Source organism: Elgaria multicarinata, chromosome 10 (assembly GCF_023053635.1).
Source record: "Elgaria multicarinata webbii isolate HBS135686 ecotype San Diego chromosome 10, rElgMul1.1.pri, whole genome shotgun sequence".
Classification (NCBI taxonomy): domain Eukaryota; kingdom Metazoa; phylum Chordata; class Lepidosauria; order Squamata; family Anguidae; genus Elgaria; species Elgaria multicarinata.
The window spans coordinates 35312351-35331317 of record NC_086180.1 but is presented as its reverse complement, the minus strand read 5'-3'; the positions used below and the strand labels follow the sequence as shown (position 1 = coordinate 35331317).

Here is an 18967-nt window from a genome sequence, read left to right as displayed (position 1 = left end):
CATTTTATTTATGGTCATAAACTGCCTGGAGTGCCATTTTTTTTATAGAAAGGAAGGTCACAACATCAAATAAATAAACTTCCCCAGTTTCATAATCTGTCATTCCCTCACGGAAATATTTGAGTTCACTTCTATAGGACCACTATGAAGTCTTGTTTTGCTCTTCTGATATTTTGAGCATGGGATCTGGAGGCAACAAAAATAGCAGACTAAATAAATCAGTATTTTGTTTTCAATCTTGACCTTCATATCCCTGTGGTTTTACCGTGCTCCTTTCTATATTAACAATGAGAAATCCCTTATAGGGCTTGACTACTATTCTTGTATTCTAGATAGCTGGAAGTTAAACAGTACAAGTTAACTTGTTAAGTAGCCAATAATAACAAGCTAGCATGAGGGCACTTTTTTGGTATTCCCACTTTAACAAACAGATCACACCATTTGCCTTATTTAAAAATAACGCTTGCAACAGCTGAGAATTAAGTTGTTCAACAATCCTGTAGAAAAACAGCCTTCCCCAACCTGGTGCCCTCCAGATGTGTTAGACTGCATCTTCCAGCAACCACAGCCAGCATGGGTAACACTGATTGGACATTGGATCTGTTTAAATCAGTCTTCTTAGGTGTGTCCTTATTCTTAATGTTGTTTTAAATTAAACGGGAGATTCAGAGTCCTTTATTTGCATCAGCCAGAGGCCTTTGCATTTAAAATATAACGTCCAAGGAATAAATGCAAGATTACAACTGTCTGAAACAGAAACTTTCTTTGCTTCCTTTTTGAGCTCATCTGTGGACATTGGCCTAATCTACACCAAGTAGGATATTGCACTATGAAAGTGGAATATAAAAGGCAGGAGCCACACAACTGCTTTATATCGGTATTGAAGTGTACTGACAACTGTTGGGGCCCATTGACACATAACATATGCCACTTTCATATCACTTTCATAGTGCAATATCCTGATTTGTATAGATTAGGCCATTATCAGACACAATCTACTCTATAACGCATGTAGTGCATTCCACCAGGTCAAGTATTTAATGAACTCATGGATTGTGTGTAGGAGGCTATTTGGAAAAAGAAGGGGAGATCAGAAAGCCTCAGGACGTGTGGGGTCATACACTTAGCTTCCTAAATTGTGACCAGAATGAGGATACACAGATCCTAAACATTTTCAGTGGTGTATCTGGTTGGAATTCTAGTACAACTCTCCTGTAATAGGCCTGGCCCAGTGTCGTTCTGTGTTATAGTCCCTGTTCAGATGACATGCTAAGCCACGGTGGTTAAGCATTTTGAGCTAAACGTTATGGCTTAGCGTGTCATGTAAACCATGACTTAGCAAGTCGTGTGAACCATTCCTAACTGTGGTGGCTACATAACCACAGTTTAAACACACTCACTAAGTATTTGCTGCAATTGAGTTAGTGGCCTAACCATGGCTTAGTGTGTTTTCTGAACAGGCCCATATTGTACTGATATTTGCTACATTTTTATACCACCCAATAACGGGAGCTCTTTGGGCGATTCACAAAATAGAGATAAAACCATAAAATATAAGAAAAATAAAACATAACATAAAATCTAAAACAACTGAAAGTGAGTTATTAGTAAAATCAACAGCAGAGGAGAATGGTAGTGCAAGTCTCTGAAAATCAGTAACACATTTTAAAAATTGTAAAACTAAAAAGCCTAGAAGTACTGAAAAGACTGCAATAGAATGTGATCAGTCCCATCTGATATGTAATCAATGCGATCCATCCTAATCCTTTAATATTGTGGTATAACTTGTTTTAGGATTAGGCTGTAAATACTTGTGTCAAAACCCCCAAAATTAAACGTACTACTACTTGACTAGGCACAAGGAATACAATTTTATCCCTCTGCTTTGGCTTTGCCAAGTTGCCTTATTCCTAATTGTTAACAGACATTGAACAGTTGTAAGCATTGTTACTAGAAAGCTGGCCTGCACTGCCAGAAGTAAGAAAGTAATAGTACGTTGAGATAAAAGCATTCCCTTCTTAACTTCTGCTCATTTAAAAGCCAGAGCAAGCTAATGGCAGTAATGTAAAGGTCAAAACTCACAGCAGGTGAGCACCTCAGGACAGGTTCTATTGCTAGGCAATATCTGTTTGAAGCTGCAATCCTATACACACAGGAGGGGATAAACTGCATTGAACTTGGTGAGACTTGTTTTTGAGTAGACATGTATACGATTGTACTGTGAATGTTGAAATGTCAATAATTGTTATAGATCACTTGAAATAATCATGATTTACACCAGGGATGGGGAAACATCCAGAGGCCAAATTCTCTACCTCCCCTGAAGTCGCCACGGGCCGGATGATGGGTGACCATATGGAAAGGACGTTAGGGATCCTGTATCTTTAACAGTTGCATAGAAAAGGGAATTTCAGCATTTGTATATATGGAGAACGTGGTGAAATTCCCTCTTTATCACAACAGTTAAAGCTGCAGGAGCTATACTGGAGTGACCATTTTAAAAGAGGGCAGGGGACCTGCAGCTTTAACTGTTGTGATGAAGAGGAAATTTCACCAGGTTCTCCATATATACAAATGACACCTGAAGAAATTCCCTTTTCAAACAACTGTTAAAGATACAAGAGCCCTGTCCTCCTTTTCATATGGTCACCCTACATCAGAGGCAGGTCCTCACCCCAGGCATTATCATGTCCACAACCGAAGTGCTGGCTGGAGCTCTTAAAGTTGGCGCCGGGGACCCTACTTCACTCGTCCTCCATTTTGGAGAAGGCAAGGAAAAGGGGAGTACATAAGCCTAGGTTAGGCTTGTTCCCATTATGATGAATGATGGTTTATCACGACATCTGAATGCAGCTGCAGCCATAGTCTCAGAGCCCAGCTGGGGGGAAATGGCCTCAAAACATGGAGATACAAGAACCAAAAGGGACATCCCATGAAGCTAATTGGTGGAGACTCAGGACAGATAAAAGGAAGTATTTCTTCACACAGTGCATAGTTAAACTATGGAGTTCACTTCAACAAGATATAGTGCTGGCCACCAATTTTGATGTCTTTAAAAGGGGATTGGACAAATTCATGGAGGATAAAGCTACAAATGGATACTAGTCCTGATAGCTATATGCTACCTCCACTATCAGAGTCAGTATGCCTATGTACAGTGGTTGCTGAGGAACATGGGTGGCAGCATTCTATTGCACTCATATCTTGCTTGTGGTTTTCCTGTGGGCAGCTGGTTGTCCACTGTGTAAACAGAATGCTTAACTAGATGGACCCTTGGTCTGATCCAGAATGGCTCTTATGTTCTTTAACAGCTTGTGGGAGTCATGCAAAGGAGAATCTCCGAATTACATCTCCACATTAGCATTATAAGACACAATGGGCTTGTTCAGACAATACGCTAAGCCATGGTTATGCCGCTAACATTTTTGCAGCAAATGGTTAGTAAGCTTGTTTAAACTGTGATTAAGTAGCCACCGTGGTTAGGAATTGGTTCACACAACACACCAAGGCCTAATCGATATCTGCCATTTATCCCAGGGTGGCCAAGAGGTTGTCCCTGTGTGTCCAAATGACACACAGCTGATCCCGGGGTGAACCGTGGATGAGCCCTCAGTTCTACCAGGATAGCTTGGACTGCTTTCTCCCCGTTTCCCCCCCCCCTCCGGTCTCAGGACAAAACCCGAGCTCTGCGGGCGGTGTGGCTCTCCTTCCCAGGGTTCTCCCTCTTCCCTGCGCCCCACTGTGAGTAGTGGGGCTCAGGAAACGGGCACAAAGCTGTGCGGGGTGAGTTCGGGGGTGAGGGGGAGAGCATTTTCACCATCTTTGGGATGGCGCTCGGCGTCTTCCAGCACCAAATTTGTTGGTTTTTTTTAAAAAACAACAACAACACAATTGCTCCTTCATACAGGATTGTGTGTCTCCTCTTTTTTTAAAAAATTTTTTTGCCCTGGACCGTTCCTCTTCACTTCCAGGACAACTCGCTAATGTCTGGCCCCTGACGGACTATCCTGAAAGTGGAAAACTCTGTGATCGTACCTCTCCACTCCCCAAAGGGGGCCACAGGTGTAGATGAGCCCCAAGTCATGGTTCACACGACACACTAAGCCATAATGTTTAGCTCAAAATGCTTAACCACCATGGCTTAGCATGTCGTCTGAACAAGATCAGTGTCTTCAGACTTTAATCCCAGAATTGAAGAATAATTCAAGAACAACTACTGGATGTCTTTGGCTTGAGATCAGCTTTTCGCTGAATTGAGATCAGAAGTTCAGAAATTACTAATCTGTAATGCAATGCACTCATTTTTTATTTTGGCGATGGCGATGAAACCTCTAGTTTGGCTGGGGCGATGTGATCCTGTGGGAATACTCATAAACATCATGCTGAGGGAAGTTCTTAGCATTCCCTCTACTCCTGATATTCATTTGGCTTATGTAGCCAAAATGGCACCACACCCACCCAACACGGAAGTATTTGAAGAAGTACCCCCCTCCCACAATCGTTAAGAGGTAGGGAATAAGGACTGAGTGTACTACTTCCTCTGGAATACTAACCATTGGGGAGAAAATGGAAAGCCAGGCAGTGAAAGAGTGGCTAGAATCCTGAACAGTGGCAACATTTTGTTGCAGGCTCCATTTGTCCTTGTTGATGTTGCATCAAATGAGCACTCCAGGGGTAGTAGAAATCCTGGCCAGAGGAGATAGAAAGCTTGACTAGTTTCAGCTTTTGGTGATGGGAGGTGATGAAAGCAGAGGATCTGCTGCTGTTCTATGGAGAGGGGATAATGCAGCTCTGGTGAACAACATGCCCCTTCATGTTTACAGTATCAGCAAAAGCTGGCACAAGCAAACAAGTGCTCAGTCCCAGAAAGCCTGAGTATCAGGCAGCACTGTTACCCGCCCCCTTTCAGTCTTTTAGTTTCCATGGAAGCTTATGTGGAAGCTTATAATCTGGAAAGTTGGCACTTATTGCTCTACCATCTGTAAAGGATAAAGTTCTGTACAAATTTGGGCCTTGTTAATGTTACTGAATTACCAAGAGCTATGTTTTCAGAAGCAGAGAAACGGAATGATACGACAGCAGTTAGTTGTACTGAGGATATGGCAAATGACAGAATTGGCTTTAATAACTGCATCCATGGTATACATAATGCAATGGAAAGTCACAATTTCATACCCATAGCATCTTTTCTCCCTGTTCAACTCGCACCTGATTCTCATAATAATTTTGAATTGATACATTGCAAGGTGATTCCTGGGATGTGCAAAGTGGGTCTTCTCTGCTTTGAAATCCGATCTGGAGTTCCATAGAGGTGATTCTTTGCCTCGATTTCGGAGCCCCTCCCCCTCCCTCCCCCTCGTCAAATTACCCTCGAAGAACCATTTAGTATTCGGGTAACTGGTATTAACAGAAATGCTTACAGGTCCCTCATTTTTAAAGATAAAGAGAAAAAAACTTGGCACAGTGATAGCTCCAACTAGGCAGCCATACTCACTTCCAGGAATCTCCATTCCAACCGCCTTCACACCCTGCGTTTTCAGTTCCCTCATCAACCAACACCCAGCATTCTGTGGCCATTGGACATGCTCATTCCTCATTGGTCTGTTTTATTTCTCCCACTGAGGACATTTGTGGTGGGGTCTCTGCCTACCCAGGATCTCCAGAAGCCTGTAAGCTGGAACAGAGGAAGTTCACTAGTACCCAGTCAGAGCAGTCATCCATGTAGCTCAGTATTATCTAAAATGACCACTGGCAGCAGATCTCCAGGGCTTCAGGCTGGAGTCTTTTCCATCTCTACCCATAATTGTGAAAATGGAACCTGGAACTTCTTGCACACAAAACATATGGATAACCACTGAGCTACACAAATAATGTATTGCTTCTTGAAAATTGAAAGCAGTGTTGATGTATGGGTGTAGTGTAGACCTGGTGACATCTCAGAAGCTGCATAAAAGGTGTATGTAGGGGGTACCTAATAGGAATTCCAGTGGTTAGGGGGCTTCTTCCCACAACTAGTAGAAGTAAAAAAAAAGTGTAAAATAAGTCTATACATGCAGATATTCTGAATTTGAAACATTTTTGCAGAGTGCATAATTTGCATAGGATTTGGCTGCCTTGCATCAAAATTTTAGTTTGGACTTTTTTTTGAAAGCACGAAATATGTATTGGTCTGCATTATATGTTAGTTATTACTTTATTTTTCAATCTGTCATTCATTTGATTCTTAAACCTTGGGGAATAAGAAGGGTAAGTATGTAGGAATATCTGACATTAGCATTGAAAAGCTTTTTCTCTGCTAGAGAATATCCTTTTTATGGGCCGCAAGACGTTAAGCACTCAAGTCAGCCTCTGTGTTGGCTTCAAATGGAGAACATCATGCTAAGGAGAAGCATGTGGCTGTACAAAGTGTGCTTTTTCCTTAATCTGCCATGTGTAGAAGGCATGGATGCTGCTCTTCTGGGAGTCACTTCCTTAAATGTTTATTACATTTTTGAGTGGGTTAACTTAGAATATTTATTGGCCTTCTCTTCTTTTGCAGAGAGATGGTCAATGCATGGTTTTCTGAGAGAGTTCATACCATCCCAGTGTGCAAGGAAGGGACCAAACACCACGGAGAAGCTTGTTCTTGTCCTAGTCACCAGACGACACGGGCTGAGGGCACTAACCCCTCACCACCAACCAGGAAGATATCTGCTTCTGAATTCGACAGACCTCTTAGGCCTATTGTTGTCAAGGATTCTGTCGGAACAGTGAGTTTCCTGTCAGACTCCGAAAAGAAGGAGCAGATGCCTCTCCAATCTCGGACGCTTGGGAATGACCCGGGAGATCAATGCTCAAGGCTCTTAGAACTGGTGAAGGATATTTCGAGTCACTTGGATGTCACCGCGCTTTGCCACAAAATTTTCTTGCACATCCATGAACTCATAGCTGCCGATCGCTACTCCCTCTTTCTGGTCTGTGAAGACAGTTCCAATGAGAAATTTCTCATGAGCAGGCTTTTCGACGTTGCTGAAGGTTCCACTTTAGAAGAAGCTTCAAACAACGGCATCCGCTTGGAATGGAACAAAGGGATTGTGGGCCATGTGGCAGCTTTGGGCCAGCCCTTGAATATCAAGGATGCCTATGAGGTAAACCTAGAATGCTTGTGTGGAGGGTTGTTGCTATGTGTGTTTTTTCCAGAGAGACTGATTTTAAATAAATAAATAAATAAATAACAACAAAATGACCTCAGAGGGTGGCTGGCTATCAAATCTCAACTATGACCCATCTAGCTGAATGTTGTCTACACTAGGGCTGCAGAACCTCTTTCAGCCCAAGGGCTGAATTCCATTTAGGAGAAGCTTTTGTAGGCCGCATCCTAGTGCTGGGCGGGGCTGAAGGGGAAAGTGGGTAGAGCCAAAGGGGGTGGGGCCAAAATACCAGCATATTGGAGATTAAAGCTCTTGCTGCCAGTGATTTAAGCCTTTGGAGAGGCATTTATCCTTTTAGAATGGGGAAAAAACTGCTTAAAAGTTGGGGGAAAACAACCAAAGGATTAGTGGTTGGAGGGGAAAAGGCGAACCAGGAAAGGGGGCATGGCTGTCTAGAGAACCCCGGAGGGCTGGATTTGGCGTACAGCTTTGAGGCTCCGTTTCCCTGTTCCATGGCGTTCTTTACAGCTTTAAACAGGAGTACTGCTGTTAATATCTATTGACATAGCATGAGTTATGCACATATGCCTGTGCGCTGGAGGAAGTACATGGGAACATAGGAAGCCGCCTTATACTGAGTCAGACCATTGGTCCATCTAGCCCAGTATTGTCGCCAGCAGCTCTCCAGGGTTTCAGGCAGAATTCTTTCCTAGACGTACATGGAGATGCTGGGGATTAAATCGGGGAGCTTCTGGATTAAAAACATGTGCTCGACCACTGAGCCACAGCCCCGCCCCTTTACGTATAAATAGAATTGAGTACAGTCTGCATAAGAGTGGTAGAATTTAACTTTTTAACTCTTTCCTGAAATGAGAGAAACGGATCTTTTTCGTTCGTGTGGCTTTTTTAGCCATCAGCACACTACATTCAGTGCACTGTACTTATTTCTCCAAGAACAGAAAATGTTCTAAAGATCATTATGCTTTGAGTTAGCAGCATATTATGGTGTGTGTGTGTTTAAATTGCAGGTTTCGTTAAGCTTCCTAGACCCTCTGTAACATCTGCAAATATACGTTTGCATTTAAAGCTCCATCACACCTGGGGTTAACACACTCCCTACCTCACTTCTCTGCTGTGTTTTCCTTCCTCAAGTTACTTCCTCTTTCAAAAAACAAGAAAGAGGCCCATTGAGTCCACTGCTTCAATGGCGCTGCTTCTCCTGCACACAGCAGGTGAGGGCAGCAATTCCGAGTTTAAAAAAACATCGGACTTAAGGTTTTTTTTTTGTTGCGTGAAGAAGGCCAGAAGGGGTGGAAGGCGCGCAGGAGGCCGACGATGTCATGGGAGGGACCTGAGCAAACTCCATGAGTGCCCAGTAACGAGCATGCAATAAAACGCTCGTCAGATGGAGCTTTTACATTCTTTATAAGGATCGTAAATGTCAGAAAAAACAACTTAAGATGCAATTCTATGCATATTTAGACAGAGGAATGCTAGCTGAGGAATGCTGGGAGTTGTAGGACTTTTTTCTGTCTAAACATGCATAGGTTTATGCCTTTAAAGAATAGGGCCTTTTCGGTGGTTCCTCCAAACTGCTTGAATTCCTCCCCCACCTCCCATCCAGATCTTCACCAAACTCTTTCCTCAGATGTTTTTAAACAATCCTGAAATACCTTTTTATTTAACCAGCCCTCCGCTGTTCAAAGAAATAAGGGTATTTAAAGCGATGGCTTCTTCTTTCTATTTATTTTATTGTTTTTGGACTGTATTATTGTACATTTTATTTTGTTCCAAATGAATTGTCTGCTGCCTTGGAGGGTTGGAAGGTAGAAAGGCAGGGTAGAAATTCCTTAAGTAATAAAGAAATAATTGAATTCTCTTATCCATTACCTCAGATGGAAATGTTGTTACTAAGAGGGACAGTTAAACAGAATATCCTGTAGTTATATAAACTGAGGAAATATGCATACTTTTTGAGAAAGCATATTCATAGTTGTATGTTTTCTTCCTTTGACAGGATCCCCGATTCAATGCAGAAGTGGACCAAATCACAGGCTATAAGACACAGAGCATTCTTTGTATGCCAATAAAGAATCATAGAGAAGAGGTAAGGTCAAGTTCCTTGTTGTAGCCTTTCCAGCTACACTAATTCCTTAAACTGTTTTCAGTTTTCAGGCTCTGTCCCAAAGTACAATATTGTTTGTTCTCTCTTTTGCCTTAAAAAAAGTCTGTCTGCATATACTCCATAGCGTATAGTTTTGACCTGCTCCATAAAATATGCAGAATTGGTAGCCATCCAGGTTCCCCCACCCCCCAGTGTTGTCATTTTCCAAATACTGCCATTTTTGGCAAAGTCAATGGATCTGCATTTTCTTCTTGCAAATATTAAACTTCTATTTTGTTTGATGCATTTTCCTTTTAGTTCAACTGAATGTGTATCAAAAGAACATTTTGTATATGTTGAAAATATTACTAAAAAGCTCTAAAATGAAACGAATGCAGCATTAGGCTTACAATAGGAAACAGAGAAGAAGAAAGGAGATGAGAAAAGAAAAAGGAAGAAAAAATGAATAGAATAATTAAAAAAGAAAAGAAATGCAAAAATAAGTGGAATAGAAAAGCCATAGAATTATTTATTTTACTTTATTTATTTATTACATTTTTATACCGCCCAATAGCCGAAGCTGTCTGGGCGGTTCACAATTAAAGAGGAGAACTGTATTAGATTTTTTGTTTTCAATATTTGTTCATTAGGAATTTAATAATTAAAAACTGGGCATTTATTGTGATTTCAAACCTGATGAGTTCTAGGCACCACGTGAGAAATACACATTGAAAGATGGTATAAAAATAATGTAAATAAATAAGTTGAAGGAACTAACAGCATAACCCCATACATGCCTTTTCAAAATTAAGTCCCACTGATACTTATTATATTTCTCTACCACTATTAGCTGAAACATTCTTGATGGTTTACAAGACAAAGTTTTAAACCATAAAATACAATAACATAATAAAACATAATATAAAATTTAAAACAGAATAAAACCACAAAAGGCAATGGATGGCAGCCTAAAACCCCCAAATCTAAATATGATTCTTTGAATGTAAGGTCTGAGTATGTATGCCTATAATTTACATATTATCAAAGCTAAGGTTTGATTTTTGTAAAATTGCGAGACAGGTTTTGTTCCACTGGTGGTGAATGGCTGTATCAGCCTTAATCTTTAAGGGTTACAATCCTGCAACAGTTGAGCTTTCTTATCAAGACTCATACCTGCCAACTGTTGGACACTGCCTTGCAGGTATGGTGTTGACAATCATTTTAGTAATCCAACCCCCCTCTAAATCCCACTTTTGCCTTCTTCCTTAGATAGTATTTAGCCTATTCTGTTTTCCAGGGCAGAATCATCCTATCCAACTGTATCTAGAGTATAATGAGCTCTGCACAGAGGTGTTTTTGTTTAGCACTCAGGGCTTTTTGTTGAGTTATGGCTTTAGAAGCGGTTTAGTTATGGCACAGACTGGGCTTCTGGCACATAACCTTTTGTGTTAAGTCTCTGTTTGGGCCCTACAGAGACTAGCAAAGATTGCAGCAGTTCTCAGCCAAGTCAGCAAAGACGTGAATTAAAACAGAGATTTATGTAGGTTAAAACAAACCTTTTTACTGGCAAATAAATATATAATTTAGTTATGGCAGTACAGATACAAATACTTACAAACGGTCAGTCAATACAGCTCACATGAGGGACATGGAAGTTATACAGCACTTGAAAATACATTTACTTTTATAAATAACCTGTGCAATGATGCAACTCCTTGCAACCCTTAATTGAAGACAATCAGTTAGACAATTATTCAATTATGATACTCAATGTCCAGGTGTAGAGTTGACCTTTAAGTTTCTGCTGAGTCTTCTGTTCCTCCAGATCCTCAGCAATTAACAAATCAATGGAAAACATAACCAGGATCCATTCCAGGATCCAACACTTTTCTACATGAGGCTGCTAATTTGCTGTACCTACTTTTGTTTTCATCACAGAACTAAGGCCTTAGCTAGACCTAAGGGTTATCCCATGCAAATGGAGGGTTCGTCCCTGCCTGCTCCCGGGATCCCCTGTGTGTCATTTGGATGCACAGGGATGATCCCGGACAATCCCGGGATATAGGCCTGGTCTAGCTGTGGCCTGAGATCCCATAGACTCATAATCCCATATATTTCACTTGCTGAAATCCCAGCTTTGAATAAAAACTATCTGGTACCCATCAGTAGTGTAAAGTCTTCAGCATCATCTATAATAATAGCAAATTCAATTCTGAGTGCCACTCCGTACGCAGCTGAAATGGCATTATCCATGGAGAAGAGGAAGGTATCAGCAGGGAACCCCAAAGTTTTTGAAAGTACAAAAATAAAAACCTTTAGGAAACAAAAAAAAAACATAATGGGGGAAAAAAATTCAACATAGCCCAGTGAGGACTGAACATGTTCAGTGGACATAGAATGCTGGCTGAATTTTGGGGTGGGGATGGAAAACCAGGAGGAAAGGAAGAATGGAATTGATTATCCTGACAGAAGATTTGGCTGGCTTGCTGGAACGCTAAGCAGGAGTACTGAGCGCTGCACCATTTCGTGCCCAGCCTTACTTGAAGATACTAATAGCAAATTCATTCCTTGAGTGCCTATACGTATGTAGCCAAAACAGCACCACCCGCAAACAAGAGGAAGGAGGAACCCTTTTTTTTTTTACTTTAAATTTTTATTTTCTACAATACTTAAACATACACATTTACATTCACATAAAAACAACAACAACAACAACATACTACATAATGTTCAATTTGAATACAAAATCTTATCTTAATAACATAATCAAAATAACCTACAAGTGCACCCCCCACCTCGGGATCTCATTCCTGATTCCAGAATCTCATACTTTCTTCTGCTGGTGGTTTCCCACTTCCTTTTGAAAACACCAATATTAGGAACTGTTTCCAAATTCCTTCAAAATCATTTGATTTCGCTATACCTCTTCTCCATTTAATATTACTTGTTAATTTATCATTAATAGCTATATCCCATACTTCTTTATACCATTCTTCAATAGAATATTCCCCTTGAATCTTCCAGTTCCTAGCTACAATCAATCTTGCTGCAATCAACAAATTCGTTATCAGTTCCTTAGTTTCCTTTTTACATTTAAAATCTTCTTCAAATAGTGACAGCAATGCAACTTTTGGTGTTCGTTCTATCTTCATTTCCACAATTTCTTCAATCTCCAAAAACACCATCTTCCACAATTTCTGAGGAAGGAAGGAGGAACCCTGAGGTTTACAGAAAAACAAATCTTTAGCGGGGGATCCTTAAAGTAGAGGGGGGTGGATAACTGTAAACAGCCCAATGAGGATTGAGCATGGTCAGTGGTGACAGAATGCAGACTCTTGTGGGAAAAGAAACAGAATAACAAGGGCGAGGGTGAAATGAAATGGAGTATCCAGAAAGAAGGCATGGCTGATTGGCTAGAACACTGAACAGGAACATTCCATAATTCAACATATTGTTGCGGATCCCACTTACTATATATTTAACATAATTTTGGGGGGAGCAATTATTTGTATGTCCTTCACCTGATTGCCAGCTTGTATGTTTACAGAATACACATGGCAGAAAACTGGCTCCTCCTGCAAAAATGTCCCAATTTATTTTGATTGCGTGACATTTCTACTTTTGCATCTTTTTTGGTTAAGGGTTGTCTTTGTATTTGTGTTTTTTGGTTCTCCTTTTCCCAGCAGCATTTCAGCTTTTTCCCAAATGTGCATACACTGTTTTTAGCACTTTACTGATGTTGGTCACAAACCTCATGTTACTTCAAATGCATTATTTTTTGTGTTGTAACAAATTGAAACATTAGGTTTGTGTCAACAAAAGCTAAAATTAAGGAATATGTACACCTCCAAACAGTATTCTTTAATGCAAATAAATAATAACGTTAGAACAATATGCCAATAACAAATACATTAATATAATAAATTAAAACCTGAAAGTATAGAACTTAAAATTTGTAATATAAGAGGCCAAACAAATTTCAACAGCAATCTTCATATGTTGCCTAAAAGAAGACTTGGCCTAAACTCTAGGAAATAAATCTTAGATTGGATATGAACATCCTGGGTAATCAGTTGCTTAATAATATGGTCATCAACAAAAGAGGTTACCTGTAGCTAACAATGTTGATGAAAAATGTATTAAATGTCTTTCTTCTCTATTTTGAAGGCCATGTCTGAGTGATTGGTCTGTTAATCTCTACTACTCTAATAGAGCAATCTGGTGGCCCTTAGACAGTGTCTGGGGTGCTGTAGATCCCTTCTCCCACGGCCAGAGATGGAACTCTGGCCTTGGAGAAGGAGATTAAGTTATGGATCCCGCCAGCCCCTTTCAGCTGCGGCAGCTCTGCAGCAGCTCCTTTCCCAAGATCGGAGAGGTAGGGAGCAGTAGGCACTGATGGCGGCTGGCAGTGAATCTGCTCCAGGCTTCACTCAGAACTAGCCAGAACTCTAAAGGCGCTTCATACCTTGGGTAGCTCCTTTAGAATTCTGACCAGTTATGACTGAAACCTGGAGCAGATTCATTGTCCGACTGACATCAGAGTCCCCAGCTTCCACAGGGCTGGTGAGGGGAGAGGAGAGGCTGATAGTCTGTGGGATCCAAAGACCTTTCAAATACCAAGAATACACAACAGCTAGGTGGCCCATCTAGCAGAAATCACTGCAAAAGAGGATGGTGTGTCGTCGTCGTCGTCTTCTTCTTCTTCTTCTTCTTCTTCTTCTTCTTCTTCTTCTTATTATTATTATTATTATTATTATTATTATTATTATTACAAGCCTGCGGGCTCCCCTGTTTATTTGATTCTATGTGGGCTGCTCTGGGAGCCTTTTTGGCTGAGGAGCAGCATACAAACTTTTTAAAATAAGTAAATAATAATAAAATAAACATTAGCCTACATGTTTAATTATAGGACTTCTCCTCTTTCTGAAAAGGGCAGTCCACGACACCATTTCTTGGAGCGTGGAAGCTGCCATTGCTTGTTGAACTTGCTCTTAATATATCTTCCTCACTGTCATTGCAAGTGCCCTCCTCTCACCTTTGTTCCTGCTTGGCAGATGCTGAAACTGGCCCAGTGTCAACCAGCAACTGAGCAGGCCGCTGCATCTGGTGATGCCTGGCGTAGGATGTCTGCTGCATGAGGTCCGCATTTTGCCCATGACTTGCTTTCTTTAGACAAGCAAGCTGAAATGAAACAAGAATGTGTGTCAGGCCGTTGGTTTGCAAGCCTACATTTGTCATAAACTTTTGAGGGCCCTACATCTCATGGCCAGCCATCTTTGACCAACAAAAAGAGCAGATACCATAATCTCTGACCACGGTATTCCAGAGCTCTTAGAATGGTTTGAATAATGGTTCAGTTCACCGTTGTAGTTCCTGAAACAAAAATGAATCTGATGAACTAGGTAGATTTCACCCTCATAAACATAAACACAGTCACAGCTGAAGGAAAGCAGGCCCTTCTTTCGTTTGGAAATGCAAAACAAACTGATAGATTAACAAATTGACCAAGGTTAGAAGAGGGTGGAGGAAGGGATGATGTGCTACACTCACTTCTACGCATTTTAAATGGGAGGGGACCGGGTTTTGGAATGTCTCTTAGGGAAAATGTTTTTGTTTTTTTGTTCCTTTTAAACTCTCTTACCAGAAGGTTTTCATCACTCTCACCATAATGCCTAACTGACACATTTCTGGAATGAGGCTTGATCTACTGAATCCATCCCTAAATTACCATCTGTTTTTAGCTTATTTTGCTTTTTTTTTTTTTTTTAAAAAAAGCCATTAACAACATTTTAAAAACCAGCTTCTTTGTCCCGTCCCCCCCCCCCCCCAAAATGTCCAGAAAACAGACATAACCATTATCATGAAGATCTATCTAGCAGATAAAGGAAGCTGCTTCACTTCTGAGTAACTGAATCTTCAATAACAATCCAGAGATTTAGGGCCTTTCTACACAGTGACTGGAATGATGCCTGGTGCACTTTTTAGCCATTGTACGTTTCTCCTGCATGTGATGCTTCAGTGTCACAGCCACCTATGAACCTTCTGGGCAGGATCTATTCTGTGCCCTGTGTGTGGGTGCCTATGAACCATCCAGGCATAACAAGTGTTGGAGGGGATAATATTGCTGTGTCAGAAGAGTTGTGCTGCTGTTTGTTCCCTTTTTGAAAGAATGTGGCTACATTTGACCTGCGGTGGAGATAAAACAGCAGAAACAGCACACACAGCGCCCATTTAAAAGAAACTACAAAAACAAATGTAAAACAAGGAGGTAATTCTGTCCCTTGCTGCTTCCTCCTTATTAGGTCACAGAAGAGGTGTTCTTCTGACAGTCACGCAAATACTTTTCCATGCAACTTTCACAATAGCAATGAATACACCAAACTGGAAGTATTGTATTTTGCAAGGCATTATTATTATTATTATTATTATTATTATTATTATTATTATTATTCCTAGAATTTATATCCTGGATGTTCCTAGGGCAGTTTACAAAAATGTAGGGGTGTGTGCTTGGCGCTGGAAAGACCCTAATCACGAACATCCGTGGAGCATTTGATCTTCTAGAGTGGAGATTGGCCACTTCTAAACCCATAGAATAATTTCAGGGTGGAGACACGCCCAATAAGAGCTTCTAACGTCTCCGAAATTATATGACCATTTAGTGTCTGTGTGTGGTGTGTCTAACTGAAAACCTCCCAGTAAGGAACATGGGGTGATGGGGTGGGGTAGTTTTGATAATTCATATTGACATTTGTGGCTAACCAATTAGGAATTGCCATAGTGCTGTCTGTGACTGTGTTCTCCTCCAATTGCAATGTTCGGCAGAGGGAATGCCAATCATTTTTCTCACAGTGTCCTTGATTCCGCCCTCATTGGGGTTCTTGGTCTGGCGGTGTTAATCTTGGTCAGAGAGAGAAGGAGCAAGCAAGGGAGAAAGCGAGAGAGCAAAGATACCATTTGTTTAGCTTTTTTTTGCAAAATGAATTTATTTAGAAGGGGGGGGACCTGTTTTTTATTTGGCTGTCTTTAATGCTTCATGCGTTTGAGCTGTTCTGCCCCCAGCATATGCACATCCAAAAATCTTAAGAAATCCTTTTAAAAAGACTTTTCTTTGAATTGTTCCTTCAAATATTCTTTTAAGTCCATTCAAGGCAGATGTGTCCATATGTCTGTTCTGTTCTTTAATTTAAAAATCAAAAAAGAAACCATTTCAATTGAAATCGTTCAAGCCAGCCCACTGTCTGTGTGACTGTTGTTTGATTTACTTCCCCCATTAAAAAATCTTATTGTACTTGTATGTCTGTGTGTTTTAGGGTTGTGCAGTGCACACAAATGGTACACAATTAATAAAGCACACTTTGATAACGTTCCATGAGGCATGGGAAACACTGACGACTGCTGCTGCTACTTCTAGCAGTGGAGGGAGAGGGGGAGTACAGGGCTGGTTGGTTGCACGTTTCTGCTTGGACTCATGTCATCCACTGTGTGAAAGTGCTGTTGGGCTGGCATTGTCAGTGAGTAAGCTTCTACACCTGAGTCAGGCAGGCCCTTTATTTCAGTTAAACTATTACTCCTATTGGGTGGCTGGACTTCCAGTGCGTGTGTGTGTGTTTCCTCATTGTCATCCTCCTCCACCAAGCCGCTGTTGCCTAGACTCGAGTCACTCCAGTGTGCCTGACTGACATTCGGGGGAGGGGTGCCTCCTCCTCCTCCTCCTCCTCCTCCTCCTCTTCCTGCAAATCTCCTGTCCTCTCTGAGGATGGGCAAGCTGTGTGCTGCTGTTGTGGCATTTATTAATTTATATTTACTCATTTATTATTGTACTAAGCGCTTATCCCACTGCTTCGTTTCCCTCTCCCTCGCCATACAGATCAAGCCACGAGAGGTGCCTGAGAGGACATTTAAAAATTCCCTCTACATCACTGCATGAGTGGATCTGCTACAAACTTGGCGTGCCCAAAGCCTTCTTTAAAAGCTGTCACGGTGCCAATTTTCATGTGTTTATCTTCAAAACTGAGCATTTCTATTAATTCCCATTGATGATCATGTAGCAATTACCCGAAAATGGAACGGTTCTCCATTGGGTAATTTGACAGTGTGGAGAGAGGGACCCATTCTGGAAATTGGGGCATTTCTCTTCACAGCACCAAGCCCTAATTATGATTTTTTTAAAAAATAAAATTTAAGTGCAGGGAGAGGCCAGTGTTAGCTGCAGTGGGCTCTGGCATTTGTTCCACCATTCCCGATGCTGATGCCTGCCCTGCCCTGAGTCTTGTCTGTGCATCGCCTATAAGAGCCCTTCTACCCATTCACTCAGAAGCTGGCATTTTGTTTGATCTCAGTACGTCCATTTTTCAAGGAAAAAAATATTCTTGTTTATTTGCATATGCTGCTTAATTTTAAACTTGCTGTTCCAAAGCTCTAGGGTGGAGTTTTTAAAATAACAGCAACAACACAACCGTGAATGCCACAAGCTAATAACTAATCACTTATATCCTTCATCAAGAAAAAATAGGCAGAGCAAACAAAGCCCATTTTATATCCTGTAGGATATAAAACTATTTTGGAAGATTCCGTTTTTAAAAGTTAACTCATGAAAATAACAAGAATCTTGCTTTTGAAGAATGAGCAGCTTCTTTTATTAGTTTTAAGACTTGGCCTAAAAATGCCGTTCTGCACACATTTCAGCTCTGACTGTTGGGGGACAAAGTTTGCACAGTAGTAATTCTATTTTAATGTTCCTTTTCCATGTTCCATGTACATTGATGTAATGTTCCATGTACATTGATGGTGCTATATAAATAAATAATAATAATAATAATAAAAAAATAATTTTCCTTCATTAAGATTTGTGAAGGCAAATGGGTGATGCTTTATACCGTATTTCTTCGATTGTAAGACGCCATCGATTGTAAGACGCACACTAATTTCAGTACCACCAACAGAAAAAAAAAACACCTAAGACATACCCGCGATTCTAAGACGCACCCCATTTTTAGAAGTGTTTATATGGGGGGAAAAGTGCGTCTTAGAATTGAAGAAATACGGTACACTCATTAAATAATGCTGAAGCAAATTCTAATATCTCCAGGTCATTTCTTCCTTACCTGTCATAATAAGGGCCAAACAAGATGTTTGCTTAATATGTAACATATAGCTTTGTATCCTGTTTTTACTTTAATTATTGCTTTTATTTAATGCATTTATTGCATTTATAAATCACACCGTCCACCTACCAGATGCCTTGCATGATGTACAATAAAAATATTAAACTTACAAAATCAAGAAACATAGGAGCAAAACTGTTATTCAATAAAATTTGAGAGCAGCTTTAAAATTAAAATTGAAGAGCAGCATAGAACATTAAATAGCGTCAACTGCCAGCAGAACAGTCTTTTCTGCCCATCCAAAGCAAAATAAAGGAGCCACTCTCACCTCTCTCAAGAGGGAGTTTCACAATCAGGGTGCTGCTACCAAAAAAGCTCCATCTCAAGTGTCCACCAACCTAGCCTTTCTAGGTGGTAGAACATATAACAGGGTCTCCGATTATGATAATAAATTGCAGATAGGTTCATATGAAAGGATATTATCTATCCTGGCCCCAAAATATTAAGGTCAAAATCAGCATGTTGATTTGTGTACAGAAACAAACTGGAAACCAGTGAAATTGATCCAAGGCTGGCATGATGTGGTTGACTTTACACCATGCCTTATCCTGGGGATCGTCCCGGGA

At 40.7% G+C, this 18967-nt stretch overlaps 1 protein-coding gene across 5 annotated transcripts in view; it reads left to right on the top strand.

Annotated features, from left to right (window-relative positions):
* PDE5A (phosphodiesterase 5A) overlaps positions 1-18967 on the top strand; it is a 93254-nt gene that overhangs the window by 16065 nt on the left and 58222 nt on the right. For all 5 annotated transcript variants that reach the window (XM_063136134.1, XM_063136133.1, XM_063136135.1 and 2 more), the window contains exons 2-3: positions 6539-7127; positions 9148-9237. In XM_063136134.1, coding sequence (XP_062992204.1) covers positions 6539-7127; positions 9148-9237 — 679 coding nt within the window. The remainder of the gene's footprint in view (positions 1-6538; positions 7128-9147; positions 9238-18967) is intronic.